This window comes from Phyllostomus discolor, chromosome 8 (genome assembly GCF_004126475.2).
Source record: "Phyllostomus discolor isolate MPI-MPIP mPhyDis1 chromosome 8, mPhyDis1.pri.v3, whole genome shotgun sequence".
Lineage (NCBI taxonomy): Eukaryota > Metazoa > Chordata > Mammalia > Chiroptera > Phyllostomidae > Phyllostomus > Phyllostomus discolor.
This window is the reverse complement of record NC_040910.2, coordinates 65,357,917-65,383,336: the sequence shown is the minus strand read 5'-3', so window position 1 is coordinate 65,383,336 and position 25,420 is coordinate 65,357,917. Positions and strand designations below refer to the sequence as shown.

General features: G+C 40.6%; 1 protein-coding gene and 1 long non-coding RNA gene across 2 annotated transcripts in view; one reads left to right on the top strand and one right to left on the bottom strand.

Annotated features, from left to right (window-relative positions):
- Positions 1 to 809: 809 nt before the first annotated feature.
- LOC118502083 lies at positions 810 to 11,796 on the bottom strand. The gene is made up of 2 exons (XR_004904756.1): positions 11,276 to 11,796; positions 810 to 3,345 (listed from the first exon to the last, which is right to left on the bottom strand). It is a non-coding gene; the product is annotated as an uncharacterized LOC118502083 (long non-coding RNA).
- LOC114515208 (protoheme IX farnesyltransferase, mitochondrial) overlaps positions 11,765 to 25,420 on the top strand; it is a 118,447-nt gene continuing 104,791 nt past the window's right edge. Inside the window, exons 1-3 of the mRNA XM_028534546.1 lie at positions 11,765 to 11,908; positions 15,954 to 16,087; positions 17,825 to 18,146. Coding sequence (XP_028390347.1) covers positions 11,866 to 11,908; positions 15,954 to 16,087; positions 17,825 to 18,146 — 499 coding nt within the window. The 5' untranslated portion in view covers positions 11,765 to 11,865. The remainder of the gene's footprint in view (positions 11,909 to 15,953; positions 16,088 to 17,824; positions 18,147 to 25,420) is intronic.

Here is a 25,420-nt window from a genome sequence, read left to right as displayed (position 1 = left end):
CCATGGATGAGAACTAGTACCTAATTTTAGAAAAGATGTGATGTCCATGCTTTCCCAACACCTTATTATTTTAAGAGTAACTTTTCTGGAATTTTCTTACTAATTTGCCTTTAGCAAGTCTCCGTGTATCTTGGAATTCTCTATTTTTATAATATTGATGGGTCATTTGCCAGAATACATAAGATCCATTTTTGAGAGTTCCTAGTAGCTAAATATAAAATGTGTATTTAAGGGTATTTATGGGTTATGATTTTCTCAGCCCTGTGCCCAAGAGGATTTGTTACCTGCTACATTTGGCATGTTTCACCATTTTCATCACCAGGCTCCAAGATGCCGAGGAGGGCACCGGAGGCGATGGCTGCTTCTCTGATGTGGGCGAGCAGGACGATCCGACATCATCAAGATAGCTGTGAGAACAGTAAATAGCAAAGAAACAGGAAACTAATCTGCACAAAATCGCTTTTATTTTTGTATTATTTAAATTCATTGTGTATTACAGCATATTAAACACAGGTACCATATTCAAATTTATTTTTGTTAAACATGACATGCCTTTCAGATATCTGACATGATTCCATCTGTTTCTTCATGTCATCCGTCTTCAGTGCAATTTGATGCCAGGGTGCTCAGCTTTCTGGTCCTGGATGAATCGATCACCCAGGATGCAATGAATGGGAAACCAAACAGTAGCTTAAGCAAAACAATATGCTTGCAGCAGAGAGTCTGCAGGTAGATGTTCCAGACCCGGTATAGTAGCTCAACAATTCCATCAAGAACTGGTTCTATTTTCCCGCTGTGTCTTCAGCATGTTTTTTTGTCACTTTGTAGTTGTAAGATGGATGTCTCAGAGTCAGGAATTACATTTTCAGCCCTGCTTCCTGACAATAAAAGGGAAAAGGCATGCCCAGCTTTTTAAGCACTGAATAAAATTATTCCCAGAGATCTTGCCAGCAGTTTCTCCTATCTCTCTAGCCAAAACTGGGTAATATGGCCACCTTTGGCGGTAAAAAACTCTGGGAAAGAGTACCAGGCAAATGTGAAGGGGCTTACTCAGATTTTAAGTGGTCATGATTCATCTCCTGGGGATGGTTCTGCTTTCTGGATTCCTGAACTGCACTTCTCACAGTTGGTATCCCAAAACTCATGGGTAGAATTGAGCCTGGGGCAGGAGGACATAGGGAGGAAAGGGCAGTGGCAGGTTACAGTTGAGGTATAACATCTGATTGAAGTGATCCTGGACTAGGATTCTAGGCTGATGTTATCTGACACTTAAGAACTGTTAAGAAAACCTAGACATTGGTTTAAGCTCCTTAAGCTCAGAGGAGGCTGATATGTAAACTTCAATCTGTACACTTGGAGTGAAACATCTATTCAAATAAGAACTCAATGTGGTTGTCTGCTCCGGTTCCAAACCTAACTTTCTGTTCTGTGTCTAGTGGTGCTGAAGCTGGGAGTCTGCAAGCAACACTCTTGAAAGCTCACTGTTTGGCTCTGCCCCTAAGGGACAGCAATGTCACAAGCCTGGAAGATGAAGTAGGAACCTCCTCCCCCTACCTGCTTCCCATCTGCTTGCAGTTCTGTGTGACTCACTCCAATGCTTCTTACTCCAGCATCAGTAGCTGAGCCCAAAGGGTGGTTTTTCTAAAACATGGAGAACCAGCTTGGTGAGGTCTCCCTCAGAGACCACAGTGCCATTAGACATTCCCCTGTTCCTCTAAGTTTCTCAGTTGTACTAATGCTGACGTCTTTGTTTTTGTTCCCCCAGCCATAGAGGTGGAAACTGCTTCCTACAGTTGCTTCCTCTGTGACACCTGAGTTTTCTTTTTATCCTTTTGATTACTTAGTTAACAGCTTCATGTATGTTAATCTTTTATGTTAAATTCTCTGTTCAGGTAATTGATGTGCTTTCTACCTTCTGACTGAACTTGACTCAGTAGCATTGTCATGAAGAGACAGACAGCCAAAGGCAGGGTCCTGATGAACTACTCCATGCTTCCCTGCATCTGAGCTGCAGCAGAAGACACCTTTGCAAAGCCTCCAAAGGAGCATAAGGGCAGAGCCTATCTGGCTAGAAGGAGCCTGAGTGTCTACAACTCTCCAGGGCCCCCTTTCAAAGTAGAAGACCTCTCTCAAGCAAGAAGCATACACAAGCCTAATTTCTCACCACCTGCTCCCAAGATCATGGGACCAGGGGAAGAACCATCAAAAGTGATGAGTAAGGGTGAGGAATATATTCCCAGAGAGGAAAATCCAAAGGCCAGGAATCTCAAAAGACTAAATCCAAAGAGATGTGAAGTTGAAGACCAATATTTTAATCCCTTTTACCCTCTCTCCAAAAGCTTAACTCTTAGCAACATGCCCAGTAACATCCAGGTTCTTGTCTTCCATGTTCTCACTCCTTTTTGAAGATGGGGGTGCCTACATCCTACAGGGTATTAGGTAGAGTTTACTCTGGAGTACAAGTGATTGGTGAGAAGCAAATGCGGTGAATAGCAGAGCCAGGGAAGTTAGCTGAATAATTTCTATTCTCCACATCCCCAATCTTGTGTCTAACAAATTGGGGCTCATGGACTAAACTCATGGTGCCCTCACTTCTAAATAGCATAGAAAGAATATACATTTCATTGTTTAAAAACTTTAACTTTTGTAGATTCTGAGTTCCATCAACTTCATTAAGCTGCTTTATTACAGCACATTTTTGAATAGTACGACCCCAGATTTTCCTTCTAAATATACTCCTTAAAATTATTAACATTTTTGCCCCTCTTGAAGCATATAGGGAATCATTTAATAGTGAGAGTTATCATTTTTTGAGCATATTAGTTCAGAAAACCTCAAGTAACAGTGTGCTAACAAGTGCTTTCTCCCTCATGTAATCAGTCGAAGGCTAGGGAGGCAGTTCCACATCCAGTAGGTACCCAAAGCTCCACCCACCTGTTTTGTTTTTCTGCTGGCTTCTGTGTGACCGCATGTGGCTTGGGCCTTGTGATCCACAATGTTGTTCAAGTTCCAGCCACCTCATCTGAATTTTAGCAAGTGAGCAAAGACTTCTCTCTACAGTTAAGGACACTTAGAAGTTAAACATATCACTCTGCTTACACCCCAGTGACCAGAATTAGACACAAAGTCACACCAAGCTGCAAGGGAGGCTGGGAATGTAGTCTTTATTCTGGACTTTGAAAGAGTTAGCATCTACTCAGAAGTCATGTCATATGATATAAAATTCAGTACATGTATAAAGACGCTCTAAGGAGAAATTTTCTTTAAAATTTTCCTTTCAAATTTTGAAGCAAATTCAGTACAGAATAAAGTGGGATTCAAGAACAGCCTGGTTTTAATTAAGTGCTGAAACATTAAGGAAAATAAGAGAAGCCATTTAATAACATCAAAACTTGAGAGACAAGATACAAAGCTTTATAGTGATTATTTAAAATCGTGTTTAAAAATACATTAGCAAGTAATAACTGTAGTTAATTACCACTTAACATAAAATTATATTATACAATTCAATTTTCACTAACTAGAATTAAAATTATGCTGTCAGCTAAAAATGTTTTATTTCCATAAGCAATACTAACAAAATAAATAGATAATTAAAAACATAATCTATAGAGTATATTTGAAATGAAAATATTCAAAAACCCAAAGTTAAATAAATATGTGTAATTAAGGGACCCTACATCATTTCATTCGTGGAAAAGCTATACAGGTAGAATTAGGGACAAAAAAAGACAGTGAGATGGAAAAAATGCTGGCCTGGAAGTTTAGAGACAAAGTTTTATCACTTAAGAGTAAATGACTCAGGGGCTAAGATGGCGTTGGAGTAGGAAGGAGCAGATTTGGCTTCCCTCTGCTCAGAACAAAATCCTGACCAATCTATGGAGTACAGAAGCAAGCAACCAACATACTTCAGCATATGTGAAAATAGGGGACCAAGGATTGTGGCAGAACCGAAAAACCGGACACTAAGAAGAGTGCTGCAACAAGGTAGGGTCCTGGGGACCAGTGTGTGGTGTGGTCCGGGGGCTGCAGCCCCAGGCCCAGGGCCCGCTGCTGGGTTTGCCACAGAGTCATTGGGAGAGAGCTGGGACAACTGCTCCCTCCCCAGCTAAACAAGGTCTGAGCGGCACTGGGAGGAATACAGGTGCTAGCAAATACACAAGGGCTGTGAACACCTTTGGAGGCAGTGGACACCGGAGGGGCTGGGTCGACAGCAGGCCCTGACTCCCACAGTCACCAGTCTGGCTGGAGAGTTGGGCTGTGGGAGAAGACAGTCCATTGTGCAGAGAGGCAGGCTTGTACAGGAGGAATTTCTCAAGAGGAAGAAGTGAATAGACAGACACTGTTTGGGGAATTCTCCTAAAGTGATCCGTCGCTCCAGCCTCCCTGCCACCCAGCCATGGGTGCGAGGGCGTGCATGCAGGGAGAGCATCCCCACACCCCAGTCCACAGCAGTAACCCTGGGGAAAGACCTGATTCCCACACCCAGGGCGCAAGGCTGAGGAGCCACGTTAGCTTCCCAGACAGTGAGGGAGCCAGTGCCAGCTCCTCTGACCCGCTGACTGAGGAAGAAAAGCCATACCAATCACCCCTCAGCCTGCCACAGCCAGCAAGAGCAGAAAAACCGGTTTGGCCACTTTGAAACCAAGAGACTTTTTAATTTGGTTCTATTTTTTAACAACTTTTACTTTTTTAATTTATATTTTTATTCTCTTTTGATTTCTTTTTCCTCTCTTTCCTGATTTCTTGTTTTATTCCTTCCTCATTCCTTTCCTCCAATTTTATCTCTTCTTCCTTCCTTCATCTGCCTTTTCTATTTTTACTTAAATTTTTTCTAAATACCTACAAGTGAGACAAAATCCTGGATCTGTGAAAAGACCAAAGTTGAACCCAAAGAAGGGGCATCACAACAGCTGGGACAGTGAGACAGATTTCACTCTGCTATTACAGAGAACCTGCAAGTTATTGCATATTTGTATTATTATTATTTTTCCAGTATTCCTACATCTTTTTTAAATAGTATTTTTGTATCCCTCTTCTTTTTGTATAGTCTGCTTTGCTAGGCTGGATATATTGTATCACCTGACAGCTTTCCCCTGATATCTCTTTTCACAGTGTATTGCTAATCTAGTGTCCTTTAATTCACCTGTGTCCCATTAGCACACTACTGGAGGTTCTTTACCTCCTATTCTTGTTACCTAGATCTCATAGATTCTGTCATATGATTGTTGTCATAATATTAGTGTAAATAACTGCTGTTCCATGCAATTGTAATTACTTCACAACACCCCCCCCCCCCCCCAGATCTTAACCTATTTCAAAGTTTCCTGAACTCTAATTACTGTAGTGGTTAACTCTATTCTCTCACATACTACACATATTTACTCCCCTTTACTCTCACCTTACCTCAGAATCTGACCTCCCAACAACCTCCCTGCTTTATAGATCCAACTCACAATCCTTCCTTCCCCAAAAAGAGTCTTATCTTCTTTCCATCCTTTCTAAAAATCAGCTAGCTGGATGGAAGATCATAGTTAACACTATACATAGTCAAAGGATCTCCTATCTCTTCCCTACTTGCTGCTACTGTAAATAGCATAGAATTCTCTGTTGCTGTCTTAAACCATTTTGCCTTCCTCCTCCAACTGATGACAAAAAAGAATAGGTGGAGGCGGTGAACACCAGGATACCCACTGGAAGGGGAAACCCAACAACAAAGGAACCACTAACAGATAACAGCAGAAGAAGGTGAAGGAGGGAGTGGTAACCACAAAAACCTCAATCCAGGACCTATTTGGAAATACAACTAAACAGTAGAGACAGTACCCAATACAAACAACTGAACAAGAGCAAGAGAGAATTCTTTAAACCTTATACACACAGAAGAAACAGCTTCAACACTACCTGCCCTCACCAGCACAACAAAATACAGGAGGTGGTGGACAGAGTGACCCTCATTTAACCAGCTGGTGGGAAGAAACCACCAAAGAAAGACTCAACAACAATCAAAACCCAAAGGCAAACACAAAGCCAACTTAAATGACAGCCCAAGACCAGTGAGCTTGGGAGACCAGGGAAACTGCACCACTGAAACTCACTGCCATTCTACTAAAGAAGTTCACACCACAAACCCAGGGAGCCAGAACAGATCAATTTAAGAAACTGAGGCTGACAAGAAGAGTCTCACAAACAATGGGAAGACAAAGAATCCCAAAATGAAAGGAAAGGAGGACACCTCAGAAAGAATGCTAAATGAAATAGAAGCAATTCAAATATCAGATACTGAGTTCAAAGCAATGATCATCAGGAAGATCAATGAGCTCACAATGAGCTACCAGAAACTACAGGGAAGCTACAATGAACTTACTGAAAACTACATCAGCATGAAAAAGGAAATAGAAACTATCAACAAGGGCCAAGAGGAAATGAAGAATACAATTTCTGAACTGAAGAACACAGCAGAAGGAATGAAAAGCAGAATTGATGAAGCAAAAGATCGGATCAGTGAGCTAGAGGACAAAGTAGAAGAAAACACCCAGAAAGAGCAAGAAAAGGAAAAGAGGCTTAGAAAGAATGAAGAGGGATTAAGAGAAATGCAAGACAATATGAAATGTAATAATATCCATATAATAGGGATACCAGAAGGAGAAGAAGAAGAGCAAGGGATAGAAAACCTATTTGAGAAAGTAATGATGGAAAACTTCCCTAATTTTACGAGAGAAAAAGTCACACAAATCCAGGCAACACAGAGAGTCCCAATCACGAGGAACCCAAAGAGGCCCACCTCAAGACACATCATAATTAAAATGGCAAAATTTCAAGACAAAGAGAGAATATTAAAGGCAGCAAGGGAAAAACAGGAAGTAACATACAAGGGAGCCCCAATAAGGCTAACAGCTGACTTCTCAATGGAAACACTCCAAGCCAGAAGAGAAGGGCAAGAAATATTCCAAGTAATGAGAACCAGAGGTCTGCAACCAAGGCTACTTTACCCAGCAAGGCTCTCAATCAAGATACAAGGCCAAATAAGAAGCTTCTCAGACAAAAGAAGTCTAAAAGAATAGACCTCCAGTAAACCAGCTCTGCAAGAGATGCTAAAGGGTCTGCTTTAAGGAAAGAAAGGAAAAGAGAGAGAGAGAGAGGAACACATGTACATAAAAGGCAATGAATAAGTACCTATCAATAATAACGTTAAACGTAAATGGATTAAATGCTCCAATCAGAAGACATAGAATAGCTGATTGGATAAGAAAATGTGACCCACACATATGCTGCCTACAAGACCCATCTCAGGATAAAAGACCTGCACAGGCTGAAAGTGAAGGGCTGGAAACAAATTTTCCAAGCAAATGGACAGGAAAAAAAAGCCGAGGTAGCAATACTCCTATCTGACAAAACAGACTTCCAAAAAAGGACCATAAAGAGAGACCCAGAAGGTCATTTCATAATACTCAAGGGAAGAATCCACCAAGAAGACATAAATATTGTAAATATATATGCACCCAACATAGGAGCACCCAAATGCATAAAGAAAATTTTAAAGGACTTCAAGAAAGATATTGACAGCAACACAATTATAGTGGGAGATTTTAACACCCCACTGTCAAAAATGGACAGATCTTCCAAACAAAATATCAACAAAGATATTGTGGCATTGAACAATACCCTAGATGAAATGGGCTTTACTTATATATACAGAACCCTCCATCCCAAAGAAGCTAAATACACATTCTTTTCAAATGTACATGGAACATTTTCAAAGATAGACCACATGATAGGACACAAAACAAGCCTCAAAAATTTCAAAAAAATTGAAATCACACCAAGCATTTTCTCGGATCACAAGGATCTGAAGCTAGAAATCAACCCCAAGGAGAAAACCCCAAACCACTCAAAATCATGGAGATTAAATAGCATGCTATTAAACAATGAATGGGTCAAGAATGATATTAGGGAAGAAATCAAAAGGTTTCTCAACCCTGGCTGGCATAGCTCAGTGGATTGAGCGCGGGCTGGGAACCAAAGTGTCCCAGGTTCAATTCCCAGCCAGGGTACATTCCTGGGTTGCAGGCCATAACCCCCAGGAACCGCACATTGATGTCTCTCTCTCTCTCTCTCTCCCTCCCTTCTCTCTCTAAAAATAAATAAATAAAATATTTTAAAAAAAAGGTTTCTGGAAACAAATGAAAACGAACTCACAACAACCCAAAACTTATGGGACACAGCCAAGGCAGTCCTGAGAGGGAAGTTCATAGCGATACAGGCCCACCTAAAAAAGTTAGAAACATTCCAAACAACCAACCTAACCCTGCGTCTACAAAAACTCAAGGAACAACAACAAAGACAGCCCAGAGCAAGCAGAAGGAAGGAAATAACCAAGATCAGAGCAGAATTAAATGACGTAGAGACTAAAAGCACAATTCTAAGGATCAATGAATCCAAGAGCTGGTTCTCTGAAAAGATAAACAAAATCGAGAAGCCTTTAAGCAGACTCATCAAGAAAAAAAGAGAGAGAGATGCAAATTAAAACCACAATGAGATACCACTTCACACCGTCAGAATGGCCACCATAAACAAAGCAACAAACAAGAAGTGTTGGAGAGGTTGTGGAGAAAAGGGGACCCTAGTGCACTGTTGGTGGGACTGCAGATTGGTACAACAACTATGGAAAGCAGTATGGAAGTTCCTCAGAAAACTAAAAATGGATCTGCCTTTTGACCCTGCAATTCCACTCCTGGGACTATATCCTAAGAACACTAAAACACCAAGCCAAAAGAACCTTTGCACCCCGATGTTCATAGCAGCACAATTTACAATAGCTAGGTGCTGGAAGCAACCTAGATGCCCATCAGCAAATGAATGGATCAAAAAACTATGGTACATTTACACAATGGAATTCTATGCAGCAGAAAGAAAGAAGGAGCTCCTACCCTTTGCAACAGCTTGGATGGAGCTGGAAAGCATTATGCTAAGCGAAACAAGCCAGGCATTGAAAGACAAATACCATAAGATCTCACCTTTAACAGGAACCTAAACAACAAAACAAAGAAACAAGCAAAATATAACCAAAGACACTGAGATAGAGGACAGACTGACAGTGACCAGAGGGGAGAGAAGAGGGAATTTCAGGGGAGAATGGGAAGGGTTTACAGGAACAAATTTAAAGGACACATGGATAAAAACTAGGAGGAGGGTGGTAATGGGAGGGAAGTGGGGAGGGTTGGGTGAGTGGGCTGGATTGGGAGTAAAAGGGAGAAAACTGTACTTGAACAATGATTAAAATTAAAAAAAAAAAAAGAGTAAATGACTCAAACTGCCTGTACCTCAGTTTCTAAAACTTTATGAAATGAGAAGTTTCAGCTGTATGGATATGAGGTCTAGTCAATAAGCCCTATTACTCCACATTGACTAAAGGGCATTGACTATACTGCATTTTTTAAGGGAACTTGTCCATGAAAAGTCAGTCTAATGAGACAAGTTTGAAACCAGAAGTCTGATTCACCTTAGAACAAAAACTGTCAATACAAATATACTCCAACCTCCTAAAATGTTTGTTCACATGATTGGCTTTGTGTGTGCTCGCGAGGCTAGCATCCCCAGAATTTCATGGTGCTCACAGCAATGTATGTGGGTCCGCAGTAATGGATTGTGACGGGTCAAGACTATCACTGAAACTTTCTTGTCTTCTGAGCCTTCCTTGCAGGTATGCATGGTCAAATCACTGTATATGGCCATGAAACCCTCTTTCTATAAGTAGCTCCAGGGATTACTTTTCAGGAGTGATCAGTACTGCTGACCTAGGCCAACTTGATTACAAACATCAGATAGACCAATGCATTTCCTGAACAATCAAGCCAAAATGTATTCATCTTTAAGATATTCCTCCCATAAAACATTTACTCTGGTTTCTCCCAATAAATAATAACTTATACATTCACTTGTGTATTGGATCATACCTTGCCCTGTATTTAGAAAGGATTTTAAATGAAGCTGAAATCAATTGGCCAAGGAAGAACAATGTCTATTAAACTCCATGTCTATTATAAGCCTAAAGAATTTGAGAACTCATATTTTCTGAGTATATGAAATAAAACATTCATGTAAATCAACCGTTTAGACATAACTATGTTGTTGTGGTTTATTTTTTAAGCTGAAATCTAGTAATTCTCAGTTCTATGTGCCCAAATCACTTGTGGTGCTTTAAAATGAAAAGTCCAAGTCCCTTCCATCCATTCCACACCTTCTGATTGAATAGGTCTGGAGGTGGCTCAGACATCTGAAATTTTTAAAGCCATACAGGAGATTGTGATAGGCAGCCAAGGTTGAAACACTGAGCTTTATAAATCACAGAAGCTGTGACCTTTAAGATGCTTAGGTGAATAAGTCCATATGGCATGGCGGAAATAACCCTGTAACAGGTATAGCACTCAGCAGCTAGGTAACTTGGGACAGACCACTAAAACCTCTTTGAGCCTTAACATGTTATTCATAAAGAGGATAACATTTGCTGCAGATATAAACATGACATTTATAAGAACATACGTAAAATTTTAAGGAGTTTCAAAACTTCTAACAACATTTAATGCCTTTTTAGATTTTTTTCTCTTCATGGAGTACCTTTTCCCTTCCTTGCATGCAGGAAAAATCTGCTTCTCCAACTGAGTGCCAAGTTTAAATCTCTGAGGCCTCACCCCACCCAACTACACAGGATTGCTATCTCTGTGTTTCTGCATCACTTTCTACATTGCCCCAGTACACTGACTCCTTAATTGACAAGCCCCTTGCTCCCACTGGCACAGTGTCATCTCCTACAGAATCAAGGGAACCTTGTGTTTTTCAGTATCCCCTGTGCCTAGCAATGTCAGCAGAGGTGAACCAAAATGGCTATCACCTTATCACTGGAGGCCCTTACAGATACCAGTTACCTAGTTCCTTTTCAAAAGCTGAATATTTTCCTTCCTTATACTTTAGTTGTGGAACTTCAACATGAAAAACAAATAAGGGGAGGGCTGCTGAGACTTGCACTAGTAATCACTATCCTAGTGATAATTTATCAGTGCTTATATGTGGTAGGTACCTGGCAACACTTGCACAGAATTATTTCTCACCCACTTTCTCTCTCTTAAATACTATATATGTATTCCCTGTTGTACAACTATAGGTTCAGAGGACTTGAGCTATTTGCTCAAGCAGGTCACAGGTCAGGAGGTGGAGCCAAGACTCAAATGCAGATCTCACTCCAGATCCCAAAATCTTAACCACTATCCATCCGCACCTTCTTCCTCGTGAGATATTCTGGTGAGTCCCTTGCCTGTGTGGACTAGGAGCACGCAGCCTCGAGTTCATAGGTCCTCCCGATTGACGGCGAATACAGTAAAGCTGTAATTGTGATCAGGCTGGAGGGTGGAGGCATCGTCCCAACAACCATCTCCTCTTGGCGATTCGGCCACCAACAAATATCCCAAAAGTAACTTTAAATTGCCCGCGAGTATTCGGCAGCCAGGTTCAGCCCATCATCTGACAGCACAAGGATCTGGCCAGAGGACGCCTGGAATCCTCTGGGAGCGGGAGGCACGGGCCCGCCTTCCGCCTCCGACCTTTTCTCCTGGAACACGTCGTCGTACACCGAGTTCCTCGCGTTTCCCGCAAGAACCCCAGGGCTCCGACCTCCAGTCTAACATTCTCACGCCGGTCCCACTCCGAACACCTTCCAACTACAGTTCTTCACTTCCGCGTCCCTCCCGCCGGAAGTGACGGAAAGGAAGCGTCTTTCTCGACGGGGGCGGGGAAGGAAGATGGCGGCGCCCAGCAGCCGGTGAGGAGAGAGGACACGGGGATCCTAGGGAGCGGCCAGACTCGTGCGTTATGGCCACATCCCCGCACACTGTCTCCTCACGCCTCCTGACAGGTACTGCACCGCTCTCGGGCACGACTTTGGGAAAATTCTTTTTTTTTTTGCCACATTCTACACTATGGTTCCGGCTGGCTGCAACCTTGGGAGCCCTTGGCGAGGTCGCCTGGGCATCGGTGGCTGGGATGTGACCTTTGGAGTAGTCTGAAGTGAACAGACCACGAAACTAGGGTCTAAGCTTGCAGTGTGGTTCTGGTGGTGCACACCGCTTCTGTCCGGCTCCCCTGGCGTGGGGTGGGTGTCTGGTGCTTCTTGTGGTTTTCATGGAGTGGAGACTGGAGAGAGAGAGAACCTTAGCTCCGCCAGCTTTTTAGCTTAGTAGAGCATTAGTTCCTAGCCACTGGCATGTGGGGACAGCGGAAACGCTGTGCCCTCACTCAGAAGCCTTCATCCAATGTAATAGGTTCATGACGACAGGTCATGATGATAACCATTGCATATAACGGGCCGTAGCTTCAGACTTTTAGTATTGTACCATTCATTATGGCACCTCTTGTAACCCTTTAAAACCTTGTGTTCCCCCTTGAAAAACGTGTAACAACTTTATGTTAAAGGTGGAGTGTGCTTCCTTGGCCCTTGGCGGGGACTCAGCTCAAATGACCCCTCTTCACTGCTTCCTCCCCTGCCTGCCCTGTCTAAAGTGAAGCTTCTCACATCACCCTATTTCTCTCATGATGGTTAGCACAGACAGTAACTGTTTATTTATATACCGGTTCATCATAGGTTGGGTCCCAGTGCCTAAAACACTACCTAGCATACATTGCTAGATCTTAGTAATTATTCGTGAATGAATAAACTTTCTCTTCATGTACTTATTAAAGAAGAGGTTGAGAATTCTTTTGCCCTCAGTAGTTCAGGATGATATCTAATGTGAGGAATGTGTTGCTGCTGGCCCATATTGGGGATGTATAGGAGAATCCAGGGACTCCTTTTTGGTCAAATCCCAGAAACTTTTCCAGGCCCCACGTATCACAAGTTCTCTGCAGCACCTGGCAGTATTGAGTGCTGTGAATATATGAGATTTCTTTTTTCTTTTTTCCTCATGGCATTGTTATTTTATGGGTCTTTTCTGGTCTATGTGACCTCAGGTTAAATCATTTGACATTTCTGGGATTAGATTTATTCATATATAAAATGAGGCAATTGAATTGAATGACTTCAGAGGTTCCTTCTGGTTCAAAAATGGGAAAGAGGGTGGGAAATGGGAGGGAGTATAGACAAAACAAGATTGGCCTTGATTTGGTAGTTGTTGAAGCTAAGGGTAAAGTAATGGAGCTCATTATATTCTTTTGCTTTGGTCTGTGACTGAAGTTTTCCATGATGAAATTTTATTTTAGGTCTGTGATTCTTTTAGAATTGCTAGCTACCTTCTCCTGTCTCTGACTGTGAGTGTTCTATGATCCTGACCCTACACACTCATTCTCAGAGAGCTCAGCCTTTCTCAGTGCTTGAATTTATCACCTCTGTGTGGAGGGCTTTCCAAATCATGTTCCTCAGACTAGCTGTGTTTCAACCTTCATGTTCTGAACATCCTGCTGTCTGTAAGACAGTGCCAGTTGGCTGCCCAGAATTCCCCAGTTCCAGTAAGTGGGCAGCATCTACATGGTTTGCTCCTGGATCAGCCTTTTCAGTGCTGGAAAGGAGTCAATAGACAGCTTGGCTTCTTGAAGCTACGAACTTAATCGCCAAACAATCAGCTAGTAAGTCATCTGTCTGACTTATTTTGCTCCACTTGGAAGGTTCATACCAGAGCTTGATGTGGAAGCTGCATGGTGAGAACAGAGAGGTAATCTGGGGCTGCATCCGGTATCTAGCGGTCATGTCTGAGTTTGCTTCTAAAAAGTTCAAGTATTTGATAGCCTCTAAAAGAAAATTCAGGGTCTTCACCTCATTTGAAAGCCCTTACAGTCATGACTCATTGTTGATGATGAGTAATGGATGTGGTCATGTGTTTCCAGATTTTTAATGTAGCTATTGTTAATCCTGTGTAGCTTCGAACCTAAATTGGTTTACATAGGGCAGAAATGACTTTGAACTTCTAGGCACCAATTGATACAAATGTAACATGTTTTGACAAAATGAAAAGGTTTTCATCATTTAAAAGTGCAGTTTCCTAGCTGTTTTTTTTCTCTTTTCTACAACCATTCTGTAAAATCTCAATTTCACCCACTTAGTCATGAGAGGTATTTTTCCAGGTGGCTCTTTTCTTTCCCACAGCATGCATTTTTCACTGGACCTGAAGAACTGAAAACTGGTTTTAAAACTAAGGCCCAGAACAACAAAACCGTGATGTCTTCCAGACATAATTATTTAGTATTGAAATCCTATTATCTTAGACAACATTGTTAGGCCAAAAAGAGAAAATATACATCATGAAAATTATAGATAAAACTGAAATATCAGAGGATTGATTTCAAGAAATTTCAAAAAGTACTGCTGTTCCTTCATGTAGACCTATACACATAAACACACATTCACATATATGGAAAATAAGCATTTCGTAATTAATTGAGCTTTGAGAATCTGATTTCAGATTTATCTCCAGTCTAAGATAATTGATTGCCATAGGGGCAGTGATGGTTCTTCCCACTGTTCAAGTAAGCTATGGAGGTGGTCCAGTCATCAAATATTATTTCGTTATTATTCAGAAAGCAGTCTACTGTCTGTTGTGGCAAAAGTGAGTAAGACCCTGCCACCAAGAAACTAAAAAATGTAATGGAAACAGTTGGCATTAAGAAGTGCCATGAAAAAAGAGTATGAAGTAATAAGGTAGTTGAAAGAAACTTTGGAAGTTTGATAGGTGAGGCAAGAAGCTGCGAGCAGGGGGACAAGTGAAGTGTGTGATGACAAGACAGCCTTGCTGCAGTGATTCCTATGTACCTGTTTGGGTGGGTAATGTATGTATTTTGGGCTTCAGGAAGAAAACCCTTGACTTTATGGAACTTAAGTTAGGGAAGGGAATTACTGAAGTTGGGATGACTGGCTTGAATCCTACGATTACTACCGTAGTCCAAATATAAGATAATAAGAGTCTGGATAATAATGGAAGGAAGTAGACAATGTGACCTATCATTCATAGTTGACTGGACTTAATGGTTATTCAACGATGAAGGAAGAATTCAAGATGCTCCTGAAGGGATGGTTTTATCTGCAATATGGGTGAGAATAAAGTGTTCTTAGAGACATAGTGCAACCCATGCAGGTGGAGATACTGAGAGAGATGTTGGAAATAGGCAGAATGACTCCAGAAATGTGTTGAAGATTAAAATTACACTGTAATTGCATTTGCTCAGGGTTCAGACAGTAGGCACACGACTGCAGGAGTAGACAGCATAGGAAAGTGAGAAGTGATGAGTGGTGGCAGCGGAAAACTGGGAACCATTAGTGTCACGGAAGCCCTGGGAAGAGAGACGGGAGTCTGCACCGTTACACTGTCGAAGGCTTGGCTAGGATGGGACCTTATACAAAAGCTTGGGTTTGTGGATATTTGAGAGAAGGTTTAGAACAATGATTAAAAGCCAAATTCCTATCCAGCAAAAATAGTTTCTAATGAGATCGATGAACTCATATTTTATCGAGAACTCTTTTCATACCCCTTTAAGTTGGCTTACCTGACATAGCCAAAATATTAATCTGAAATACATCTTTCAGTTTGCAGTTATTTATTGAGAAAAATTATGCTTCTCATTTTATACTTTTTAGAAAGTGATTGAACTGATTGTTTTATATTTTCTTCTTAAAAATATCTACAGTGTGGTCATTTTGGCATTTAATACAACAAAAGCATATGATACTGAAGTGGAAGATTTCTCCAGCCCCATCAAAGAATTTTGCTGACTTAATCAGGGAGTAAGGCTGATATTTGCTTGGATTACAAACCTGAGTTAGATCATTTTAGATTTACCACCCATCGAGTATGTGTTGTTTACTGTGGTGTGGGCATTGGTTCTGGATAGGTGCAATCTTCATTTGATGAGGATTGTCATCCTCATCAAATCTCATCACGTTAACATTTTTTTCCCCTGTTCTGTCTTTTTTGTAGGTTGGGTAGGAGGATGTGTCTGGTATCTAGAAAGAAGAGCAGTGGAGGAATCCCCTCACAAGTTTATGCATCTTTTCAGGAATGTCAATAAGCAGTGGATCACATTTCAGCACTTCACCTTCCTCAAACGCATGGTATGTTCAGAGCTGCTGTCTGCCTTTACTTTCTCTGTATGTGGGGATTTCAGAAATTCGTATTACAAGAAGAGTAATAAGAAGTATTGTTTGAAAGGGACTTTCATTTAGTGTTCTCTTCAGTTTATTCAGAATTTTAATCACTTGTTTATTTTAAACTAAAACCAGAATAATTCTGGTGTTTGAACTTAGAAGTATAATCTCGAACTTACTGATAAAATGTGGAGAAAGATTGGAAATTTCTAGCATATTTTAACTAGGCTAAAATTAGGAAAAGCTTACTGTCATAATACATCTTTTTAAATTTTTAAAATTCTGTGAAAACATCAGTAATACAGGAATAATTGCTTTAACTTTGTGACCTTCCTGTTTTCTTAACGTTAGCTGTGCATTCAAAAAGTCTTTCAAATACACACACATCTGACTGAAACAAATTGAGTTTTTAGTCATTTTCTAGGTATTTTGTAGTGGGCATTGGAAATATATCTCAGTTCTCTTGTGCACCTGTGTCTAGGTCAGCCCCATGATCTGTGGGCAGCAAGGTGATTTACTCTAAATTACCAGTGAGGGCATTTGACATTTTCTGAAGTAGAAAAGCATCATAAAATGGAGAAATGTTAGCTAAAAACTCTTTGACTAGAGTTTTGCTATCATTTTGTGCAAGCATGAAATAATAGCAGATTCATTAATCTAAAGTCATAGGTGACATTCTTCTCATCTTATTTTTTAACTTAAAATGCCCACTTTAATTTAAAACTTAAAGTCTTATAAAACTTACTGTTTTGGTAAGAGATTTAAATTCCATTAATGTTAAGACATTTTAAGTTGGGGGTTCAATGATAATGGGTATTTAAAAGAGAAACTCAAATATGTGTTATGCCTTTTTTTATGTAAACAGAACTCAGAATTCATTCTGTGAGGCTGTAATTCCTAAGACCAGCATGTGTAATGGGAAAGTATCTTAACTAGTTGTTAGGAGAGATGGCTCTGAGTCCCAGGAGCCACCTCTGGCAGTCAGTCAGAGACTGACTGGTTGTGGACTGTTGGCCCTGTCAGTTTATTTCTTAGCTTTGATTTCTTCATCTGTAAATTAAAAGATACTAATAATGCTCCATTTTCTTTAACAATTGTTACAAAGCTTGAATGAGATATATATATTACAAAACCACAACAATATACATAATATAAAATGAGGCAGTGCCTCACAAATGCTAACAGTAATTTTTGCATGTAAGTGACAGAGACTGTCTAACCCTAAAGCCATGTTCCTTCCTCGTGTGCACTGCTATAATGTCACTGGGACCTGGGTTGTGCTCTGCTCCTGAGCCCTCCCTGCACCGTCTGCCTAGGAATGTGGACAGGTTATTTGGACTCTTGATTCTGGAAAACTTTTTCATTATATTTGCCTGTTAACCCATCAGTTTCTGGTACTATGTTAGGGGAAATTCTGGAGGAGATGAATAAGAAGTAAATTTCTCTTTTTTTTTTCTAGGAACTTAAATTCCTAGGATTTTCTAAACCACAGAACTTGAAAACTTTGCTGACACATTGATTATATTCTCCTTGTCTCTTAGTCTAGTCATTTCCACATAACAAGTACTCTCATATTGGCTCATGTACCATGTATTTATAAAGTTACAGGAAAATCTGTTAAGTACTGTAAAAGTCAGACTGATGGAAGGTGTAACTGAATAGCCATTTTGGGCTTTGTATAGTAACATGCCCTTTTAAATTTAGTATGTCACACAGCTGAACAGAAGCCTCAGCCAGCAAGTAAAGCCGAAGTCAGAACCAGTGGCATCGTCTTTCCTTGAAAAAGCATCTTCGAGTCAAGCCAAAGCAGAAATATATGAGATGAAACCTCTTTCACCGTCTAGCCTATCTTTGTCCAGAAAGCCACATGAAAAAGAATTGCTAACATTAGAATCTGCCTCAGTAATTGAAGGCCCAGTAGATGTGGGGAAAGAAACTAAAGATGAAAAGCAGTGGAAGGAGATGAAGCTGCATTTGGATGAGTTGCCAGGCATTTTGGCTCGACTGTCCAAAATCAAACTCACAGGTACTTTGTTTTCCTTCTATAGTTAGATTCTTACCTGAAACTGTATTTTCAGTTCAACAAAAAGCTAATTTTATTCACTTCCCCTGAAGGAATATTTTGAAACGGCAGATCCTCTCTTGGTATATTTTCTCTCTTCAATTTAATTGGGATATGAAATCAAATTTTCTGAATTCTGTTTACTCAGCATTGTAAATAGTATTGTCCTAAACATATTGTACTAAAAATACTCTATGTGCAATTAAAGTAGAATACTTCTGCTTCTTTCTTGTCTTTGTGTTTTTACACCTGCTGTCCTTCAAAGGTGCCATGAGCTAATGAGTTCTGTCTGAGGTCTGAAAACAGGATGGGCTGCACTGCTGTACGTGGTGTGCAGTGAGCCCACAGTGGCCACTGGGACCCCTGGCTCCCTGCTGGTTTGCTTCTAATAGGATCTCTCGGATTATCCCAGGTTTGGAGGGATTTCTAATGCTTCTCCGAAAGGAGATTTAGAGTCAGATTTTTTTGCCTAATTGTAGCAAATCACAGCAGATTTTGTTGCATGCGTTTAGGTATTTACCCATAATTATGTCACTGGTTGTTACAGCATCCTGTGAGTCAGGCAGACCTTTGTTATTATCATCCCATCTCATAGTTCAACTTAGAAATAGCTTATTCTGGGCTAACTGTTTAGATCTCACATGTTCTGGGTCATGCTGCAACTGAGGACCTGGTTTTTCCTTTTCTTCCTAGGTGAGAATAAGAAGAAATGGGTAAATGACAAAGGTATAGCAGGCCCTCTTTGAGGACAGAAAGTGGTAAATACTATTATTGAGTCAAAAGCAGCAAGTGAACAGATGAGACAGAGAGGCTTTTTAGAGTATGGAAAATCAAAGAAAGAGTGATTTATGTTTATTTGTTTTTCAAGACTGTTGAGCCAGAAATCCAAAGTAAAAGAAGTTAAACCAGACACAACTTCTTTTCTCAGTGACCAGGTTCACTTGCAGGAAATCTTTTCTGGAGGGATGACACAGGGACAGCAGGAGTTTGACAAAGAATCATAGTAGAACTTACATGGTGCAACACTGTAACAGTGAGACTAACTTCAGGTGATATTTTTGAAGTTATATGTTAGTGCTTACTGGTAGCTGAGCAAGGAATCATCACATTTCCAAAGAAGTTACCTTGTCATGAGCTACATGTTGACATGTTAAGAATGAGTGTAGATAGATATTGTTTTAGGATGTCAGCTAAAACAGGGCCTCTCAGTCTTTGGGTATGAGCAGTGACCTCTGTTGTCAGCAGCAGTTTCTTTCTCCACATGCACCGTCATCGAACATGTCCCCTTGTATCTCCTACTCACTTTGAAAATTAGTTCTCTCTTAATGTCCCATTTCTGTCAGCAATCCTGGCATTCTTTGCTTCTCCTGGAGGAGAATTCTGAGAATCATTCTTTGCTTTCTATTCTCCCCTTCAGTCTAATCTTGTATAATGCCCATGTGATTTCTCATCCCCATTCCTGAGGCTACCATCCTAGCTCGGGTCCCAACTATATGAGGTCTTTGGTTATTGGAGCAGCTCCTAACTGTTCTCTCTGTCTGCCTTTTCCTTCCACTGCAGTACGTGCTGCCTAGGGCTGCCAGACTTGCTTTGCTAAAACATTGCTTTCATGTATTCCTAACCTACTCAAGAGTCCACAGTTCCTCTGTATTGCTTCCTGCCTCAACTCTGCCTGATTTTAAAGCAACATTGTAAAGACCATGGGTGTCCAACCTTTTCGTGTGCAACATGTAATCACAACAAAATCCATAATGTTTTAAGTAAATTTACCATTTTGTGTTGGGCCTCATCCATAGCCATCCTGGGCTACATGCAGCCTGTGGGCCACAGACTGGACATTGCTGTGTGGAAATGATTAGACTCTTCCACTGAAACATTTTTTTTTTTCCCCTTCCCTGTTGTCTTCTACTCCAAAATACTCTTTTCTCCATGGGAGACCAGTCAGATCCCTTCATGGCTTCTCCACTAGACATCCTTTGGCCTCCTCTTGGCTCAAGTCTCCCTTCTCAAAACTCAGAATATGGCTTCGAGGTCAGGCAGACTGAGGTCATATCCAGTCTATGACATTTACTAGCCAGTGAGACCTTAGGCAGCTCCTTGACCTTCTTGAGATAATTCCCTCATCTATAAAGTAAAAATAGTAATAAAGCATTTAAGAATTCAATCATATAATGCATTCAAAATACCCAGTAGCATGACTGGCACATGGGAGACCTTCAAAGGTTAGTTTTCAAATAATGACAGGCAAACATTTTCCTATTTAATGTATTTTATATTTCCCTAAGAATTGGAAGGGAGAAATTCTTCCCTTATATACTTGCAGAGTACTGCCATATACTTGCAGAGTACTTCTGCAAGTACTTGCCATATACTTGCAGAGTACTTCTGGCTATCTGGGTACAGTGCTTCTCATGGTAGGGACTTGCTTTTAGAGATAACTGATGGGCCGAAGTCCTCCAGAGGATGGCACACCCACAGGGAAGAGGGGACGTGGAAACCCGGTCACTTGAGGAATGAGATTGTTGTGCGTAGAAAAGAGAAGGAAGGATGGAGAAAGATAGTGAGGGAAAGGAGAATAAAGGCATAATAGCCATCTTCAAGCACCAGTAGCTCCATTGATTTAAAGGAACGAGGCTGCTAATTCACAGTCTAGAAGGCAGAACTAGGAGAACATGCTAACAGGGCAGCAGAGTCTCTCTCTCAGTATGAAGGAGAGTTCCTGGGAGAACTATAGCATATCACCTTATAAGGCAATGCTCCTTGTCACTGAACTGTCCAAGTGGAAACAGATCATCTTTGAGGGAAGTTGAAGAAGGGATTCCTTACATTATGTAGTGAGTGGGTGACGCAGACACTGGCCAGCAGTGTCTGCTGTGCTGTGGATGGATGACACTTGAGATGCATTCACACAGACTGTTGAGTCCTGTGGAGGAAAAGGGATGGCATGGCTACCCTCTCAAGGGGAGGGTGCCTCGGAGTGGCCTGGCCACTTTCTCTAGGGGAGAGCGCCCTGCGCCCCTGCCGGAACAGGCTTTTATTAGGTTTTTTTGGGTAGGAATGTAGATACAGCTTATTAATCCTTGTCTGGCAGTTAAGATCAAATTATAGATAATGTTCAAAGAACTACTAGGGCTCACACTGAGTCAGGGTCTATCACCTAAAAAGCTACAAAACTTAAGGGACTAAACTCATTTCCTGCCCAGGCCTTTAAGAGCATTCTCAGCAAAGCAGGTTTCACAGGAGTTTACATATCCTTTCTCAGGGAGCCCGCGGTTTCCAGCACAGGGCTGCACTGCCCTTTGTCATTGTTTCAGGCTTAAGTCAGGCAGGAGAGGCAAGGCAGCCGAGAGATTAGGAGACTTCTTGCAGGCAGAGTAAGGACTCAGGCTTTGTCAAAGCCAAGGGGTGAGGGTCAATCACCCCCTTTCTCCATAGCCCCCCAAGTGTTTCCCTGGGGCCTCCATGTGGTCATGCCTGTCTTGAGTGGTTCCCCCCTTGGGGAATCTTACCAGTCATTGGCTAACTGATCAAGCACTGGGGGCCAGGCAAGGAGCAGAAGCAGTGCTCCTGCCAGGAAGATAAGCTTTGTCTCTTTAGTGGCTTCTGGTCTGGAGGTCTCTCACTCAGCCTTAGCCATGGGGGATTACAGCTCCTGAAACCAGGCAGGGTGGTTCCCAACAGGAGGGGCTGGATGATGGCAATTTAGTCCCTTTTTAATACCAAGTGACTGCTTGCCTTTAGTATTTGTTATTGTTTACCATGCACCCCTTGATGCTAGTTGCTGGAGGTAGAGGTAACTCACCTTGATTTCTATCCTCAATAAGTTGATAGCCTAATGGGGAGACTTTGTACACAGGCACATATATAAAAATAAAACAACTGTATCCAACTGTGGATACATCTGTATTTTATGCCACCCAAGGCCCTTAATACCTATGTGATCTGAGTTTTCTTGACCTTCGAAGTGTCTTAGCTTCTTTACCTGTAAGATATAGTGGTACTTACTTCATAGCTTCATTATGAGGATTAAATGAGATAATTTATGTAAAACACCTGTGTGTATAGCACCTAGTAGGCACTTAATTAGCTATTATCGATGCTATTATTCCTGCGGTATTCATCATTAGGGAAATTAATGTTACAGGTATTCTAAGAGATGTGTGCATAAGGCAGAGTGGGGACCCAGGAATGAGAGTATACTTTCTGCCTGTGGAAAGGGTTGAAGTGAATGAGTATTTACTAGGCAGAAAAGGCAAGGATTGTAAGCAGAGACATCCTGGCATATTCAGAAAACTGAAGTGTGATGGAATAATGCAGCATGACTTGAGTGTTTGGTAGGAAACGTACTTACTGAGGTTAAAAAGTTAAATAGGATCATTTTATCATGTTGGCATGTGTTGGGTTGGCCAAAAAAGTCCATTTAGTTGTTTTCCATAATAAAAGACACATTTTTCATGTTCAATAGCTTTATTGATTGGGATATTTTGAGTGTGTTGGCTATCTCCCATGTGGCATAATGTTGATTGTTCTCAATTAATGTCTCTCTTTGACCGCTGTCAGCTTTAACTGGTCTACCTGGCCATGGAGCATTGTCCAGAGAGAAATCTCCAGCACAAAACTTAGCAAAGAGTGGTTTCACTTTTGGCACATTAGGTCAGTCACAGCACCTTCTCCATACATTGCACAAATCTCTTTCTGTGTTTCAGTGCATTTTTACCTTTCTTGAAATAATAAGGCATAATATGCTAAAAATGTTGCATATTTTCCCATCTTCAATATTAAAACAGCTACACAATAATTCACCAATTTTGATAAGGTTTTTTTTTAATGCATGCTGACATGACAGCTGTCACAATACAGTCTGACAAAATTGTTTCAAATGAAGTTGAAAACAACTAAGCAGGACTAGAGCTATCTTAAGAAAAAAACCAAATGAACTTTTTGGCTAACCCAATATTTTATGCTAAAGTTATGCTTACATTGGAAAGTCAGGGAAGTTTTGTGGAGAAACATAGTCACTTTGTATTTTGGTTTATTTATATATCTTTTAAGTGGATTTAAATACTACTAAATTAATATAAATTGATTGTAAGAAAAAAATTCAAGTACAGAAACATATACCTTAAACTGAAACAGTACCCATTCTATTGATGTAGATAAACTATTAAAAGGTAGCCTTCCATATATACACACATATGTACACGTACATAGGTGGGAAAGTAGGTTTTAGTAGTAAATACAAATATGTAATACAATAATTAATAAATAATGCAAGAGTAATCTCTGTTTCATGTACTCAACTATAAACCTACTTTTGCCCACCCCTGTGTATTTGTGTATATGTATGTGTGTGTGTGTGTATCTATAATATATAGATAGATAGATAGATAGATAGGTATGGTTTTACATTTTAATAGACATGGGATCATTATACAAACATGCACACACAGTTCTGCAACTTGCCATTTTCTCTTAACAGCATAGCTTTCACTGACAGTATTTACTTCACTGCTTACTATTCCATTGTATGGAACTGCCATTATTAAGCCTTTAGGGTGTTTCCAGTTTTTGATGTTAAGAGCAATTCTGTGATTAACTTCTCGTTAATTCTGTGATTAACGTCCATAAGTTTTTGTATACTTTTTGTGAGTCTGTCTGTAGGATAAGCGTTTAAATGTAATTGTTAGCTTTAAACATATTAATTTTGATAGACTGACCAGTTTGTGCCTAAGAAAGACAGGCTAGTTTATGTTCCCTCTAACAGCATGTGGAGGTCTGATTTCTCCTGTGTTCATTCCATGCTTGTGAATTAGCAGTCTTCACCAGTGTTGCCTGTTTGATAATTAAAAAAGATTTCATGTTTGTTAGTTTTTATTTTTTAAGTTTTGGTGGGATTTAGCATCTTTTTCTCTATTTTGATCATTTACATTTTTTCTTCTGTTACTTACCTCACATCCTCAATCATTTCTTAAAGATTTTTTAAGAGCTCTTTTTAGCCTTTCATCCATCATACACATTAATTTTTTTCACAGTCTGCTTTTTCCCTTTACTTATGATATATCATTGTTTTAGTTTGCCATGCTGAAATTTTTAACTTCTGTGATTCAAATCTGTTAGGTTTTTTTTTTTTTAATGCTTAGAAAGGTTTTTACCAACCTATGGTTATAAAAGCATTCACTTGTGGGTTTTTTGATACTTTAATATTTTTATTATACTCTCTAAGGTGTGGGGACCATGTGGAATATATGTCAGTATTAGGAGTAGGTTGGTTAAGCAGACTGTGGTGGTAGTGCTCTTGAGCAAGCGTTGCCTCTTTTTGTAGATAAAAGTTTTATTGAAACACAGCCGTGCCCATTTGTTCTATACTGGTATCATGCTACATTGGCAGAGTTCAGTAATTATGACAGGAAACTTATGGCTTGGAAAGCCTGAATGTTTTCTATCTGGTTCTTTATAGAGAAAGTTTTCTGCCCCTAGCTATAGAGCATGGACTATTGAGAGTCAAGAATGATGGTATATAAGTCAGTGGCAGCCAGATGAGAAATGACTTGGACAGAACTAAGGTTCAGTTCAAATCTTGTGGTGGGGCAGGAGGAAAGGCGGTGGGCAGGGGTGGGGAGAGAGAGAGAAATATTAAAGAAACAAAATTCACAGAACAGTAGATGTGGTAGAGTGCTGAGTTGCAGAGACCCTGACTCCTGTTAGATGAAGCAAGCATCTCTAGTCCTTTGAGCCCTATGCTTCTTACTCTCCTGCACTCCACCCAGTTCTCTGAGAGAGACCATTGTGTAGTAGCCCTGGGCTAGAGTCTCTGTATTCAAAGCCTGACTCTTCCTAGCTGAGTGACCTTGAACAAGTTCCATAATTGCTCAGTGCGTCAGTTCACCAATCTGTAAATGAGGGATAATAATAATACCTACTTCAGAGGGTTGTTTTGAGTATTAAATAACTTAACATTTGCAAATTGCATAACAATAACTGTTGAGAGCCATATATCTGTTTATTACATAAAAAATGTCTAGGTGCTCTTACAGTATTGGTGTTTGCTGCCCCTGCTCTGGAAAACTCCCAGCTTTTTGTTATGGAAGACTGGATGAACGATGGTACTGAGACCTGAGAATGTGAACACTAAAGGAAGCACCTGTTTGAGGGAAGATGATGTTGAGTTTTGGACGCCTGGAATTTGGGTTGTTACTGGCATGTGCAGGGAAGAGCTTCAGTGGGCAGGAGCAGCTGGC